This window comes from Bombina bombina, chromosome 2 (assembly GCF_027579735.1).
Source record: "Bombina bombina isolate aBomBom1 chromosome 2, aBomBom1.pri, whole genome shotgun sequence".
Classification (NCBI taxonomy): Eukaryota; Metazoa; Chordata; class Amphibia; order Anura; family Bombinatoridae; genus Bombina; species Bombina bombina.
In genome coordinates, this window is record NC_069500.1 from 1361662537 (window position 1) to 1361675948 (window position 13412).

A 13412-nucleotide genomic window follows, 5' to 3' on the forward strand; every position below is an offset into this window, starting at 1 on the left:
CACCTTAATACTACTGTAAAGGCTCAATATATTATAAAGTGTACATTAAAGGGATAATGAAACCCAAATATTTTATTTTATGATTCGAAAAGAGCATGCAATTTTAAGCAACTTCCCAGTTTACTCCTATTAACACTTTGTCTTCATTCTTTTGGTATGCTTTGTTGAATAAGCAGCAATGTACTACTGGTTGCTGATTGAACACATGGGTGAGCCAATGACAATCGGTATATATATGCAGCCACCAATCAGCAGCTAGTACCTAGGTTTTTTGCTGCTCTTGAACTTGCCTAGATAAACCTTTCAGCAAAGGATAACAAGAGAAGGAAGCAAATTAAATAATAGGAGTAAATTGGAAAGCTGTTTAAAATGTTATGTTCTGTCTAAATTATGAAAGAATTTTTTTGATTTCATGTCCCTTTAACCCTATATATGATTGTTTAATCTGGTGTCACTTTTCAAATAATAAATATATAAAAACATTTATTTGATTGTTAAAATAAAGGTTTTGCTAACAGGAAATCATTACTAGATGTGTGCTCCTATTTTGGCAACCTGGGTTTGTGAGCAAAGCTTAAAATAGGCCACATTGAGAATAGGCAGGAATAGTTTGTAAGACCAGTTGTTTGCTTGGTTGATTGATTGATGATTTATTTACTGGAAGATCTCTGAGCTATTTGGAATCATTATTGTTAATAATTTTAAATCTATGTATAAAACAGCCATAATGACAATTGCCCTTAGCTGTTGGCCAGCTTATACATTGTTTTGTGTTGTTGTAAATGTGTTCAAATGAAAAACTTGGAGTGAATAAATTCTGGAAGAAAATTTAAAGTTGTTTAATGCTCATTGCTCAACTTTCATTATTTTGCAAAGACCATATTTTGTAAAGTTGCTGTCGATTGTGATACATTCTAATGGACTTGAAGATCCATAGATCAAGATTTCCACAATGTCATATGTCCATTCTTCAGAAGACGACACTAATGAGGTTGTGAAAGCTTTTGCAAGGCAGTATCTAGAATTATAGGTACATTGGTTTATTGAACAATATCACAATCTACCAAAAAAACTTTACTAAGCTGTCTGGGATCAGTTTGGTAACCTTGCGTTTTTCCTGAAAACTGTTGTAAACTTAAAAAACACATAACTGGTAGATACTGCATTTGGACACATAAATGTTTTAGATAATTTACTAGGTAGGATATTGACATTGGTTCTAAGAGATTGAATGAACTGCAGATGAATAAACTGATTTTGCATAATGAATATCGTCAAATACTTCTTAAGGGATCTCCTAAAATGATGATGTGTTGTTACCAACTGAAAAACTGTAGTTAAACCTATTACTAATTTTTAAAATGACAAATAGGAAGCTGGCATACATGCATATGCTCCAATCACTGGATGCTTCCTTATTTGGAGCAGAATTAAAGTGTTCCAGGAGTGCAAAATGGACTACACGTTAAACAATTAGTAAAAGAAGGGAGTTTTTTTTTTTATATAAAAAGATGTTCTAATGAAATAGATATTTTTTATCCTGTAATGTCCCTAATTGGCAGAAAGATTTATTCTTGATTTTCAATAGTTATAAAAGTCATAATCATAAAGTTTTACAGGTATGTTAATAAATCAAAACAAGAAAAAGAAATTATTCAAAAGCAGATTATTTTTTATTTATTTTTCTAATTATAAAAGCAGATAATATTTAATTCATAGTTCAAAGAGCCATACAGTAATACAGACATTTGCAGAAAACATTGAACTTTATGAAAAGTATTGCAAATCAAAAACTGTAGTTTTTATTTTTGTCCCCTCTTTCTATGACCTCTAAGTCATAGAAACCTTTATCATTTTGTTAATTGATATAGATTAAGATCTTCTGGCACAGAATGAATTAAATAGCACAAAAGAAAAATGTGATTCAAAAGGTTAGAATATATCATTTGTCAAGACTCCTTCTATGCAGAACATTCTGATTTCTTGAAACTTGTACTTAACGGCCCTGACAGAGTTTCATGTTTCACCTCACATGTATATAAATCAGACCTATTCCACGTGTCTGCGGATAGTGTGAGAACACTGCTCTTGCTATATGTGTTATCCTCGTCAGGCATATTGTCGCTTGTGTCTACTCCACTACTGATCACGTTGTTATCTACCTTCCATATTACTTCGGCATTTCCTGGATAGAATCCATTTATTGTGCATACAAGAGATGGTTTTCCAGTTGCAATATGATCCTCTGATGGGCGGAATATGTTTACAGCAGGCTTTTTATTTTCTCTTCCTATAAAACAAAAACCAGTGCATTAGTAAATATATTTTCAAATACAAAATAATAAAATGTATTAAACTTTTTGTGAGCGACATTTGGTCAGAAATAAAGCAATGTACTGATGGCAGTCTGTGGTTCCCTTCTGTTTACCACTCTATCCATCTATTTATCTATGTATGATCTGTCTATCTATCTATCTATCTATCTATCTATCTATCTATCTATCTATCTATCTATCTATCTATCTATCTTACCATACAGGAATCTAGACAAAGGTCCATTCAATACTATTTAAAATGATCATTAGACTGAGTATGAAATTTCATTATGCTTGTCACTAGTTTTGTTAGTTTATATATTTACTTAAAGGGACACTGAACCCAAATTTTTTGTTTTGTGATTCAGATAGAGCATGCAATTTTAAGCAACTTTCTAATTTACTCCTATTATCAATTTTTCTTTGTTCTTTTGCCATCTTTATTTGAAAAAGAAGGCATCTAAGCTTCTTTTGGTTCAGTACTCTGGACAGCACTTTTTTATTGGTGGATTAATTTATCCACCAATCAGCAAGGACAACCCAGGTTGTTCACCAAAAATGGGCCGGCATCTAAACTTACTTTCTTGCATTTCAAATAAAAATACCAAGAGAATGAAGAATATTTGATAATTGGAGTAAATTAGAAAGTTGCCTAAAATTTCATGCTCTATCTGAACCACAAAAGAATAAATTTGGGTTCAGTGTCCCTTTAATAATTGTAGACACCAGATACATACTATGCATTTTTAACTTTTTCATTTTAGTCTTCACATAAGTTTCTCATGCAGTTAAATGGTCAGTCTAGACAAAATTAAACTTACATGATTCAGATAGGGCATGCAATTTTAAACAACTTTCCATTTTATGTTTATCATCAAATTTGCTTTGTTTCCTTGGTATTCTTTTTTAAAAGCTAAACCTAGGTAGGATCATAAACTGATTTTTAAGCAATTGAAGGCAGCCTCTTATCTCAGTGCATTTCAACAGTTATTCACAGATTAACAGTGCAAGTTTATGTGTGTCATATAGATAACATTGTGCTCACGTCAGTGGAGTTATTTATGAGTCAGCAATGATTGGCCAAAATGCATGTCTGTCAAAAAGAACTAAGATAAGGGGGCAGTCTGGAAAGACTTAGATACAAGGTTATCACAGAATTTAAAAGTTTTTTTATATTACTAGGGAATGGGTAATAAAGGGATTATCTATCTTTTTTAACATTACACATTTTTAAATAGACTGTCCCTTTAATTATATAAAACCAACCTTCATTAATGGATAAAAATACATAAGTGTTATAATATAAGCATTCTTTTTGTGTGCATGTTGTTAAATATAAAAAGTGCTTTATTGAAAATATAGCCTCAAATATAGACCATTATTGAAAATAAATAAATAAAAAATATATGCAGTTAATATTTTATACATGTTGCCTTGTATTTATGGGACTATTAGTTTAATTAAATGTACATTTCACTTCTAAATAGGGTTATACAATTTGGATGTTATTAATCATGTCCTTTTCATTGGCTAGTAACTACAATGCACTGCATTCAAACATAAGATCTAGTTTACATTGTGCAAGATATAATCTCAATATAGTAAATATAATCTAGCTTCAAATATTGGTATTTTGTGAAGCTTATTCACAAACATTTTAGGTAGATCTGTATAAGATAACATATGAATAAAAAGGGGTTTTCTTTGAAACTTTGTTAATCAAGTTCAGAGACAGGCAAAGTTGTAAAAAATTGAAATTAAATTACATTTTTTTTACATATATGGACCCTGTGTAGTTATAGCTCAGAATTCCATTGGTGATAAATTACTCTCCAAAATATCACCAATGGAAATATTACTCTCCAAAATATTTTTTATTTCAAATATCAAATTTGCTTTAAGTTAATTAAAAGCTAGTTTTGCAAATAATTATAATGCTTATAATACCAAACGTACCATTACATATAAGCAAAATCTAAATTTTCATTTTAGCACATTGTTTTGTAGCATTATATATATATATATATATATATATATATATACAAACACACACAAACATTTATATATATATATATATATATATATATATATATATATATGTGTGTGTGTGTGCGTGTATATATGTGTGTGTGATAAATATTGTGGCATCATCAAAATTTACATTTTAATAATCAATTAAACTGATCGTATTGCATTACAAAATTAAACAGAGTAACATATTTCAAAAACTAAGCTGGTGAAATAATACACAAATAATCATAAAAGGTTCTGTTTCTTTCTGATGTCATAGCCAACTAAGCATAACTTAAGGAGCAGGTGTACAAAGTTTCAGTGAAGTGAGAAATAGACTTTACTAATTCATTATTGCAAACAAAATTGTGAAATATTTATATGTTTTTCTCAGACAATTTGAGAGTTAAATTAATATGTATTCACAATCTTTAATTAAATTCTAAAGCATGTTTTTTGTGTTTTTTTGTAAACAGGTCTACTTTTGATGTTTTTCTTCTGTAGTCATTTTAAGACATTTACTTACTATTTATCCCTCTTATTACGGCTAAAAATAAAGTTTTTATGAAAATAAAATAAATCATAAAATGTTTAATATATTAGGGTGATTTAGTATAATTATAATTAATATAATAATATATAATAATAATATAAATAATTATAATTAATCAATGATTTATAAAGCAATTATATCTTAAAATATTAATATAATCCACAACATTTTAATTAATGTGCAAAGTAACATTTTTTTCAATTTTAAGACAATCTGCTGGATTATTAATAATATTTTATGACATATGTATTAATTACTTTATTTAGTTTATATTTGACCAAGAACAAGCTAAATACATAAACTACAGAGATTCCAAAATGAATATCAGTACTACTGTTCTGCAGCTGATTTACTAAAATATGACATGAGTTATAACCAACTATCTTAATTTGAATTAATATCACTATTAGGTTCTTGGACTTCATTTTTTAAAGTAAAATATCTATTCTATTTTCTTAAATCCTATTTGTTATAAAAATGTGGTTTTAAAGCTATGTCAAATATAAAATAAAGAACTCACAAAATAATAGCCAGTAACTAGAAATCATTAATTTATCATTTACATTAATTAAAAATGCATTTCAGCAATTAAAGGTACTTACATTTTCATCTTTAAAATCATCTCTTTATCCAAAGGTGAACCACAATGTTTATGTGTTGTTAGGCCATTGTACAAAAACTCAACAGTGTATATATTTTGGGGTAGCTTTAACAATGCAGTCTTTTTCAAATTTTTAGTATCACGTTAGCATTTTCAACTAGAATATATTCTACCTCAACAGAATAAATATAAACACACATATATACTTGAATTTTTTTTACTTATGGTACGGAAAATTAGATTATCTTCATAATATCATATAGATTTTTTTTACATACAACTGTTAATTAAATGTACTTACGTTTTATTTCTACCTTGGTACCTTTACTAAAAGTTTATCACTGCACTCACTCCCCATAAATACACAAATATACAAAAATACAGCAAAAACCTACACTATCTGAATGCACCATATTAAATAGACAGAGATTAGTTTTTGAATTAACACGTTTAAATTTTTTTTTCTATAATACAAAAAATAGGCATACATTTAGTTACATAATGAGTAAGGTTACATTACCAAAAGTTAAAAATGATAACCCAGTAAGTCACACAATAAGATATACTTACGTTTTATCTCGACCTTTGTTCCCTTTCCAAAAGTGAACCACAATATTCATTTCACATGTATACACAATACAATAACTTTACACTAACTCAGTTTAGCATAACAATCAGAAATAAGAATGATCTGTTGTTATTTAGAAGAATTACTATGTGAATGATCTTAGCCACCATATTAAACCTCTTTCAATTAAAACGTTTAATTTAAGAAAATGTTTTTGATTATGCACAAAATTAGATAAAAATATACTTACTGAGTAGATAGATAAATACAATCACCTCAACTACAATAAAAGCTGATAAACAAGTAAATCAAACAACATTATTTACTTACGTTTGATTTCTACCTTGGTCCCTTTCCCAAAAGTGTACCACAGTGTTCACTTCCCATATACACTCAAATCAAAAACCTATACTACCTGAATTATCAAATAAACCAATAATTCTTAATCTATCCTGCTTTGTATGATTATTGTCATATTTATAAAATGAGTAGGATTCTACTAATATATTTTTATATGACTGATGGATTTAATGTACTGTGATAAGAGAAAAAAGAGAATAGAGAATACTCTAGCCTAAAGAAAAAGTTATACTCAAATAAAGAGATTATCAACCTTATTGGGTAAATAATAGATATCCTTAAATATAATTACTATGCCCCCATTGCCCACTTTAGCTAGATCTTTTTCCCTAAGTAAGTTTTGGGGCTGTGGACCTAAGGGTATACTAATAAGCTGGTACAGAATCACTGGAAAAAACTTCTACAAAGTTATAGCATCATTAATATTATCACAATTTCCAAACCAGCTTTGATATTACTACTACATTTAATGACATACAATTTTTTTGGTATTTTATTAAAAATTGTACAAACTTTTTTTTTATCAGACACATAAGCTAAACTAAATGAAAAAGAATTAACAGAAAAATAAGTCAATGAGGGATACTTATGGCAGTGGTCAGTTCCCATATATACACTGTGCAAATAACTACCCTTTTTTATAGTCTACAATATATACATTTACAAAATTTACAATATCCCTGGCAAATTTATAACATAAAGTATAATTCTCAGGATATTAAGACTATTTATATTACTACTATGATGTGTGAAAAATTAGAATATACTAGACTATGAGATTTTTTTTTCAAAAAAGAGATTATCAAGATAATTAGATGAAGAATATATATTCTTAAATAAAATTACTGTGCCCTATAACTAAATTTACGCAATGTCATTTTTTTAGTCAGTTAAGGCTGTGAAACTTTCCGAATACTCTGGCACAGAATAACTAAAAAAAAATCTATAAATTTATAGCGTTATTAAAAGAAATAAATTAGCAGTTTCAAGATTTCTAACAATATTTTATACTATTAATACATTTACTGAAAGACAGTTTTTGTATCCCATAAAAACACATGCATACTTTTATTTAACAGATAATTTAAATAAAAAACATGATTAACAGAAAAATAAGTAATTGAGAGGTACTTACGTTTTATTTCAACCCTGGTCCCTTTCCCGAAAGTGAACCACAGTGCTCAGTTCCCATATACTCACAGTACAAATACCTACCCTTTTTTAAAGTCTACAATATACACATTCACAAAAGTTTGGTTGTAGGTTCTTTGTTAAAGACAGATTAATATAGATATAGGAAAACAAGCTCAATTTACATGAACTATCAAAGCTTTCTATCAACAACTTAAGTTTTTAAATTGTTTAATAAAGGAATACTTTAGTAGTTAATACAAATGTGCTAACTTTAAATTGGAATCCTGTGAATTAAGATAAACTTTGTTAAAACAGAATAATGAGAAATCAAATACAGAAGATATACTTACTTTTTATTTCAACCTTGGTCCCTTTTCCAAAAGTGTACCACAGTAGTTACTTCCTATATACCCCCAATACAAAAACCTATACCTTCTTGACATCTATAAAACAGATATTTACTTAACAATGATTTTAGGTGTCTTTCTTAAAGATTGAATAATGCTTAAATACTATATGGATTATCAGCACTGTCCATTTTACCATTATATTATTTATCAATTTAAAAAATAAATACTATTGGATTCAACAAAATGTGCTACTCTCAAACACGAAACTAAACCTATAACCTAAAAGTAGCAAACTTTAACCAGCAAAGTAAAAATGACCAATAATGACTTATAAAGGAACATAAAAAAGTTGTCAAACACGATATTAGCAAAATATACTTACGTTTAATTTCTACCTTGGTTCCTTTACCAAAAGTCCACCACAGTGATTAATTTACATTATCTGCCTGTACAAAAACCTGTAAAAGAGAAATGAGTTAGTGTGTGAAATGAAGCAATCGCTAATTTTCATAACAATGTTGTATTTCACAAGCAGTCACTTGAAAAGAAGAAAGATGATAATAAAAAGGATATTCTGAAAATAGCTGAGTCAAATAGTTGAACAGGTGTTCAGAATTCATAATCTGACTGAAATAATTGTAAAAAAGCCAACTAAAAATAAATGCATTTATACATTTACCAAGACATTGGCCTAGATTCAACAAAATAACAGAAAAATGCCCACCATCTTCTGCTCCAATGCAACAACAGTAGATACTTTTTATGCTGCACACATTTTAATTTCACATAGGTTACAAACAAATTTGCATATCAGTCTAACGCGTTTTATGGCAAACTTTGAAAAACGCTTCTCTGAAGAACTTCCGTGGCAGCCTATGCCTTCCTAGATACATGATACACAGAGTTGGGACACAAGTAAACCTGTCCTCAGGAGTCAGATAAAAACTACACTGGATGTAACACAGTGAGAACATCTAGAAAACTTTGAAAAAAAGAAATATAGAGAATCAATATCGTAATTTGAAAATTGTGGAATTCATAAGAGGTTTGTAACCTCTCCTCCTCATAGTCGCGAGTCCTGAGATGAGCTTTATTATAATTAATAGAGCTTCATCTATCTGTCAAAAGTTAACTTCTTACTGAATAGAATGAGTCCCACTGCGTAGGGTACCGTAATAAAAAAAACACCTTCAAATATTGTTTGATTTGTGAGATATCATGTATTAGGGCACTTAACACAACTATATATGTTAATTGCCAGAATGCTCACTGACAAAAAGCTTCAGCTGTAGGCTCGCTCATAAGAACGCTACCTCTTAACCTACTACACCAACTCTAAGCTAGCGTTAGTCAATCCCTTTGGACTTCTCCAGCAACACTATAAATTAAAAACTGCTACTCTGATTTTTTGTAGAGACCCTAGCCTCCTTGTGGTGCTCTGACAGGATGCAATAGGCCCTTCACAGATGAAGTTAAAAGAAAAATAAAAGACAAAGGATTGGTGATGATCTGGAGGTGATTCAGCAAGGATGGAATCAGGCAGCTTTATCTTTGTGAAAGATGCATGACTCAAGCAACATACAAGGTTATCCTTGGAGAAAACTTGCTTCCTTTTATTATTATTTTTATTATTATCAAGTATTTGTAGAGCGCCAACAGATTCTGCAGCGCTGTAAACATAGTCAGTGTACAGGATAGCTTTTGTAGGGGTCAAGTGGGTAGAGGCCCCTGCCGAGAGTTTCACTGTTGTAGTCGGCTCTTATGAAGCAATCTGATTCCTTCTGCTCTTACAATGTTACCCAACTCTGATGATTGTTTTTTCCAGCAGGGCAAGGTTCCATGCCACATAGCCAGGTTAAGCAGGGTGTGGATGGAAGATCACCAGATCAAGACCCTTTCATGGACAGCATAATCTCCAGACCTGAACCCCATTGAAAACCTCTGGAATGTGATCAAGAGGAAGATGGATGGTCAAAGCCATTAAACAAAGCCAAGCTGCTTGACTTTTTGCACCTGGAGTGGCATAAAGTCACCCAATAGCAATGTAAAAGACTGGTGGAGAGCATGCCAATATGCATAAAAGCTGTCATTAATTTGATTGTCAGGGAATGTAGGAGTGCATGGTTACGCCTACGCAATTTCAAAATGATCGCTCCCCACCTGTCCCCAGTCCAACCAGTAGTAAGTCTTCTCCTAACCCTTCCCAACTTCTCCATCCGGACCAGGAGAACCTCATAATTACGAACAATAAGTGACTTTTACCATAACGACAATCTCTTGAACCATTCGGACTTGATAGCGATGAGGGATCTACCCTCCAAGCTTCTCTTTGACTTAGCCAGGTTACGATCCTTGCTACGAGCATGGGGTTTCCTCCCTGAGACACTCCGGGATACAACACTTTGATGGACAACCAAACTTCAACTACATAAGCCCTTATCCGTCCATTATCAATGCCTTCTTGGTGACAACTCTTCCTTTGAAACCCCCCACACCTTGGCGTGGGAACTAGAGTGGGGAAGAGTCCACTCAACATAACAATTTCAGCGCGCCATATCTGATACCAGGATGTCAATAAACTGTGTAATGGTGTATGAACTTTTTTATAAACTTCTCACCCGATGGCACTTGGTGCCAACCAAATTACAGAAATTCTACCCTACAACGTCGGGGCTGTGCTGGAGGGGATGCGGGGGGAAAGGCAATCCCACGCATATATGGTGGGACTGCCCCCAACTCACGAACTACTGGGCTAAGACGAGACAACTGTGTACCAATCTAGGCCTTCCTAGTTTCACACTCCCTTCCATGGATTTACTCCATCTAGACATTCCTCCAATTCCCCCTCATAGTAAGTGTCTTCTGATTTGCATCCTCCTATCCGCCAAGCTCCTGATAGCTAGAAATTAGAAAAAACCACAACCTCCGAGATGGAAAAGGGTACTGGAGACAGTTGAATATCTCAAGTCTATGGAGAGCGGTGTGTATCTGGCCAATAGACAAATGGGCACTCATGCCCAGATCTGGGAACCCTGGGAGACTCTTATGACCCGTAAAGCCCGTAACACCCTAAATGACTAATTCCCTTCCTGACCTGAAATGATGTGGATGGATAGTGATTCTCTCGATCAGTCAAGGAACCATAACTTCTTCTCTACTAGCTCCCCCTACCCTTTTGGATAACCCTTTCATTGACATCCTCCTATGACTACCCCCTGCCCCCACCAATCCTAGAATACATCTGCATTAAAGCATGGGCTCCCCTGACTCTTACCCCTTCAGACTTATGGTTCTCAGGGATAACCTTTTCAGGTTGTATACCGACCATATCTTCCCCCACTTATGATAGCTTTATGTAAGTCCAGGGTTGGCCCATTTGGGTCATTTGTTTCTGCCCCCCCCAGCCTCCTTCCCCCAACTCGTTCTGTTAGGAAATTTACTCTGTTACTATTACTGAATATCATGTTTATATAGTTTTTGTAATCTGTTGAAAAATAACTCTGCTCTCAACCACTCCCGGCCGTGCTGTGTAACCCCTAGGCTGGGTCTGGTGTCATGTATCGTATTTTGCAGATTTCTAACAAAATAAATACTTTAAAAAAAAAGAAAAAAAAAGCTGTCATTGAAAATCAGACAATACAAAGACAAAAAAGCTGTCATTGAAAATCAGGGTTATTCTACCAAATATTGATTTTTGAACTCTTGCTAAGTTAAAACATTAGTATATAGTTTAAAAATGAATATGAACTTGTTTTCTTTGCATTGTTCGAGGTCTGAAAACACTACATCTTTCCTTCTTAAGATAAGGAGAGTCCAGGGCTTCATTCCTTGTTGATAATTACAACACCTGGCCACCAGGAGGAGGCAAAGACACCCCAGCCAAAGGCTTAAAAACTCCCCCCCCCCCCACTTCCCCTATCCCTAAATCATTCTTTGCCTTTTGTCTCAGGAGGACGGCAGAGAAGTGTCAGAAGATTTCAGAGAAGTCCTTAGGAGGGGTATCTGCCCTTCAATATGGGACTGGAGTTTTAAGTAGTCTTGTCAGCCTCTCAGTGAGAGCATTGACGAAAGTTAGAGTCTGGAGATGCAGGGAGAGTCTTTCTGCGAACCTATCCAGACTGCTAGCTAACAGATCCTAAGCAATCAGTGTTGACGAGTTTCACTGCCTGCTTTTGTTTCTCACTCAAGTCCATTTCAGGAAAGCTGCTACAAGACTGTCACACTTGAGAGGCTGTGTTTCTGTTCCACAGCATGGATTCTGGTAAGATCGTTTCAATTTTTAACACATATTGAAAGCGCTAGAAGACAGGGTCACAGTGTGGCTTCTTTTATCCTAAATAGAATCCAAGGGTTAATATCTCCTGAGGGGGATTATTGAACAGTGGGGATTAATCAAATGTGTATGTTTTGATTCATGCTGCTTTTGTGTGAGGACTTTATTGGGCTCATAGGCTGTTGTGGTTTTTTTTTTTTTGAGTTTTCAAAAGCTTTATTTATTGTTCAATAAGATTTACATGAGGAAAGAAAATCAACTGAGAACATGAGGGCCATGAGACCCAGAGGATAGACATATCAGTATATTTCAATCACATAAGTATAACAGGTCATTGCTTAGATAACCAATTCCTTTCTAGTCAACACAAAGTATTGTGAAATCAAAGCACAGATGGGAACTAATGGTCCCCAATATTTCTGGTTTGTTAAATAGGGGAAGAAAGGGGGACATGAGGGCAAGGGGGAATGGGAAGATTACTGACTTATACAGGTATATGGGGTTTCAATTTAAGTCTCACTCATCCTTCATAGTCTCTAACTCAGTCAGGTGTGAAGAGATTGGGTTTCCATTCTGTATCATATTTGTGTTTCCAGTCTGCCCAAGTTAATTCAAATAGGTCTGAATTGTCCTTCTCCATGGTGTAGATATATGCCATAGTACTACGAACTTTAGCTCAACTAGGCGGGAGCTCTTTTTTCCATGCACAAGCTATAGCATTTTTAACAGTCGTGAAAAGGTAAATGCATATATACGAATGGTGCTTCGGTAAAGTATGTACGCCTATGTGCAATAAAGCCATGGATGGGGACCTGGGAAGGGATATACCTAATTTGGACAGGACAAAGAAGCATGTGTTCCATAAGGGGCGTATCTTAGGACACTCCCACCAAATGTGCATTGTGTTACCCTTCTGACCACAACCCCTCCAACACGCAGGAGATGCACTCGGAAACATCTTAGTTAACCTAGTAGGGACATAATACCATTGCACTAGGAGTTTGTAAAAGGTTTCATATAATGTTGTACAATGAATAGCTTTCTGAGTGAGTTCCAGGGTGCACCTCCAAGTATACGAGGAAACTGGGATACCCAGAAGAGACTCCCATTATTAAAGGTGAGCCGGCATGTCGGGGAATGAAGTCCCCCCTATTAGTGCATAATTTAGTGATAAGGGTCAGCGGAGTCTATCCCCCTAGCTCCAGATAATTATCCTTAATAACTCTAGCAAAGCCACCGGATAGCTTG

The 13412-nt window shown here is 33.3% G+C and overlaps 1 gene segment (V, D, J or C); it reads right to left on the reverse strand.

The window, feature by feature from the left end:
* Nucleotides 1–1651: 1651 nt before the first annotated feature.
* Nucleotides 1652–13412, reverse strand: part of LOC128650381 (Ig kappa chain V region Mem5-like) — a 431694-nt gene continuing 419933 nt past the window's right edge. Inside the window, 2 exon segments of the V gene segment in view lie at nucleotides 1652–2290; nucleotides 6378–6409. Coding sequence covers nucleotides 1962–2290; nucleotides 6378–6409 — 361 coding nt within the window.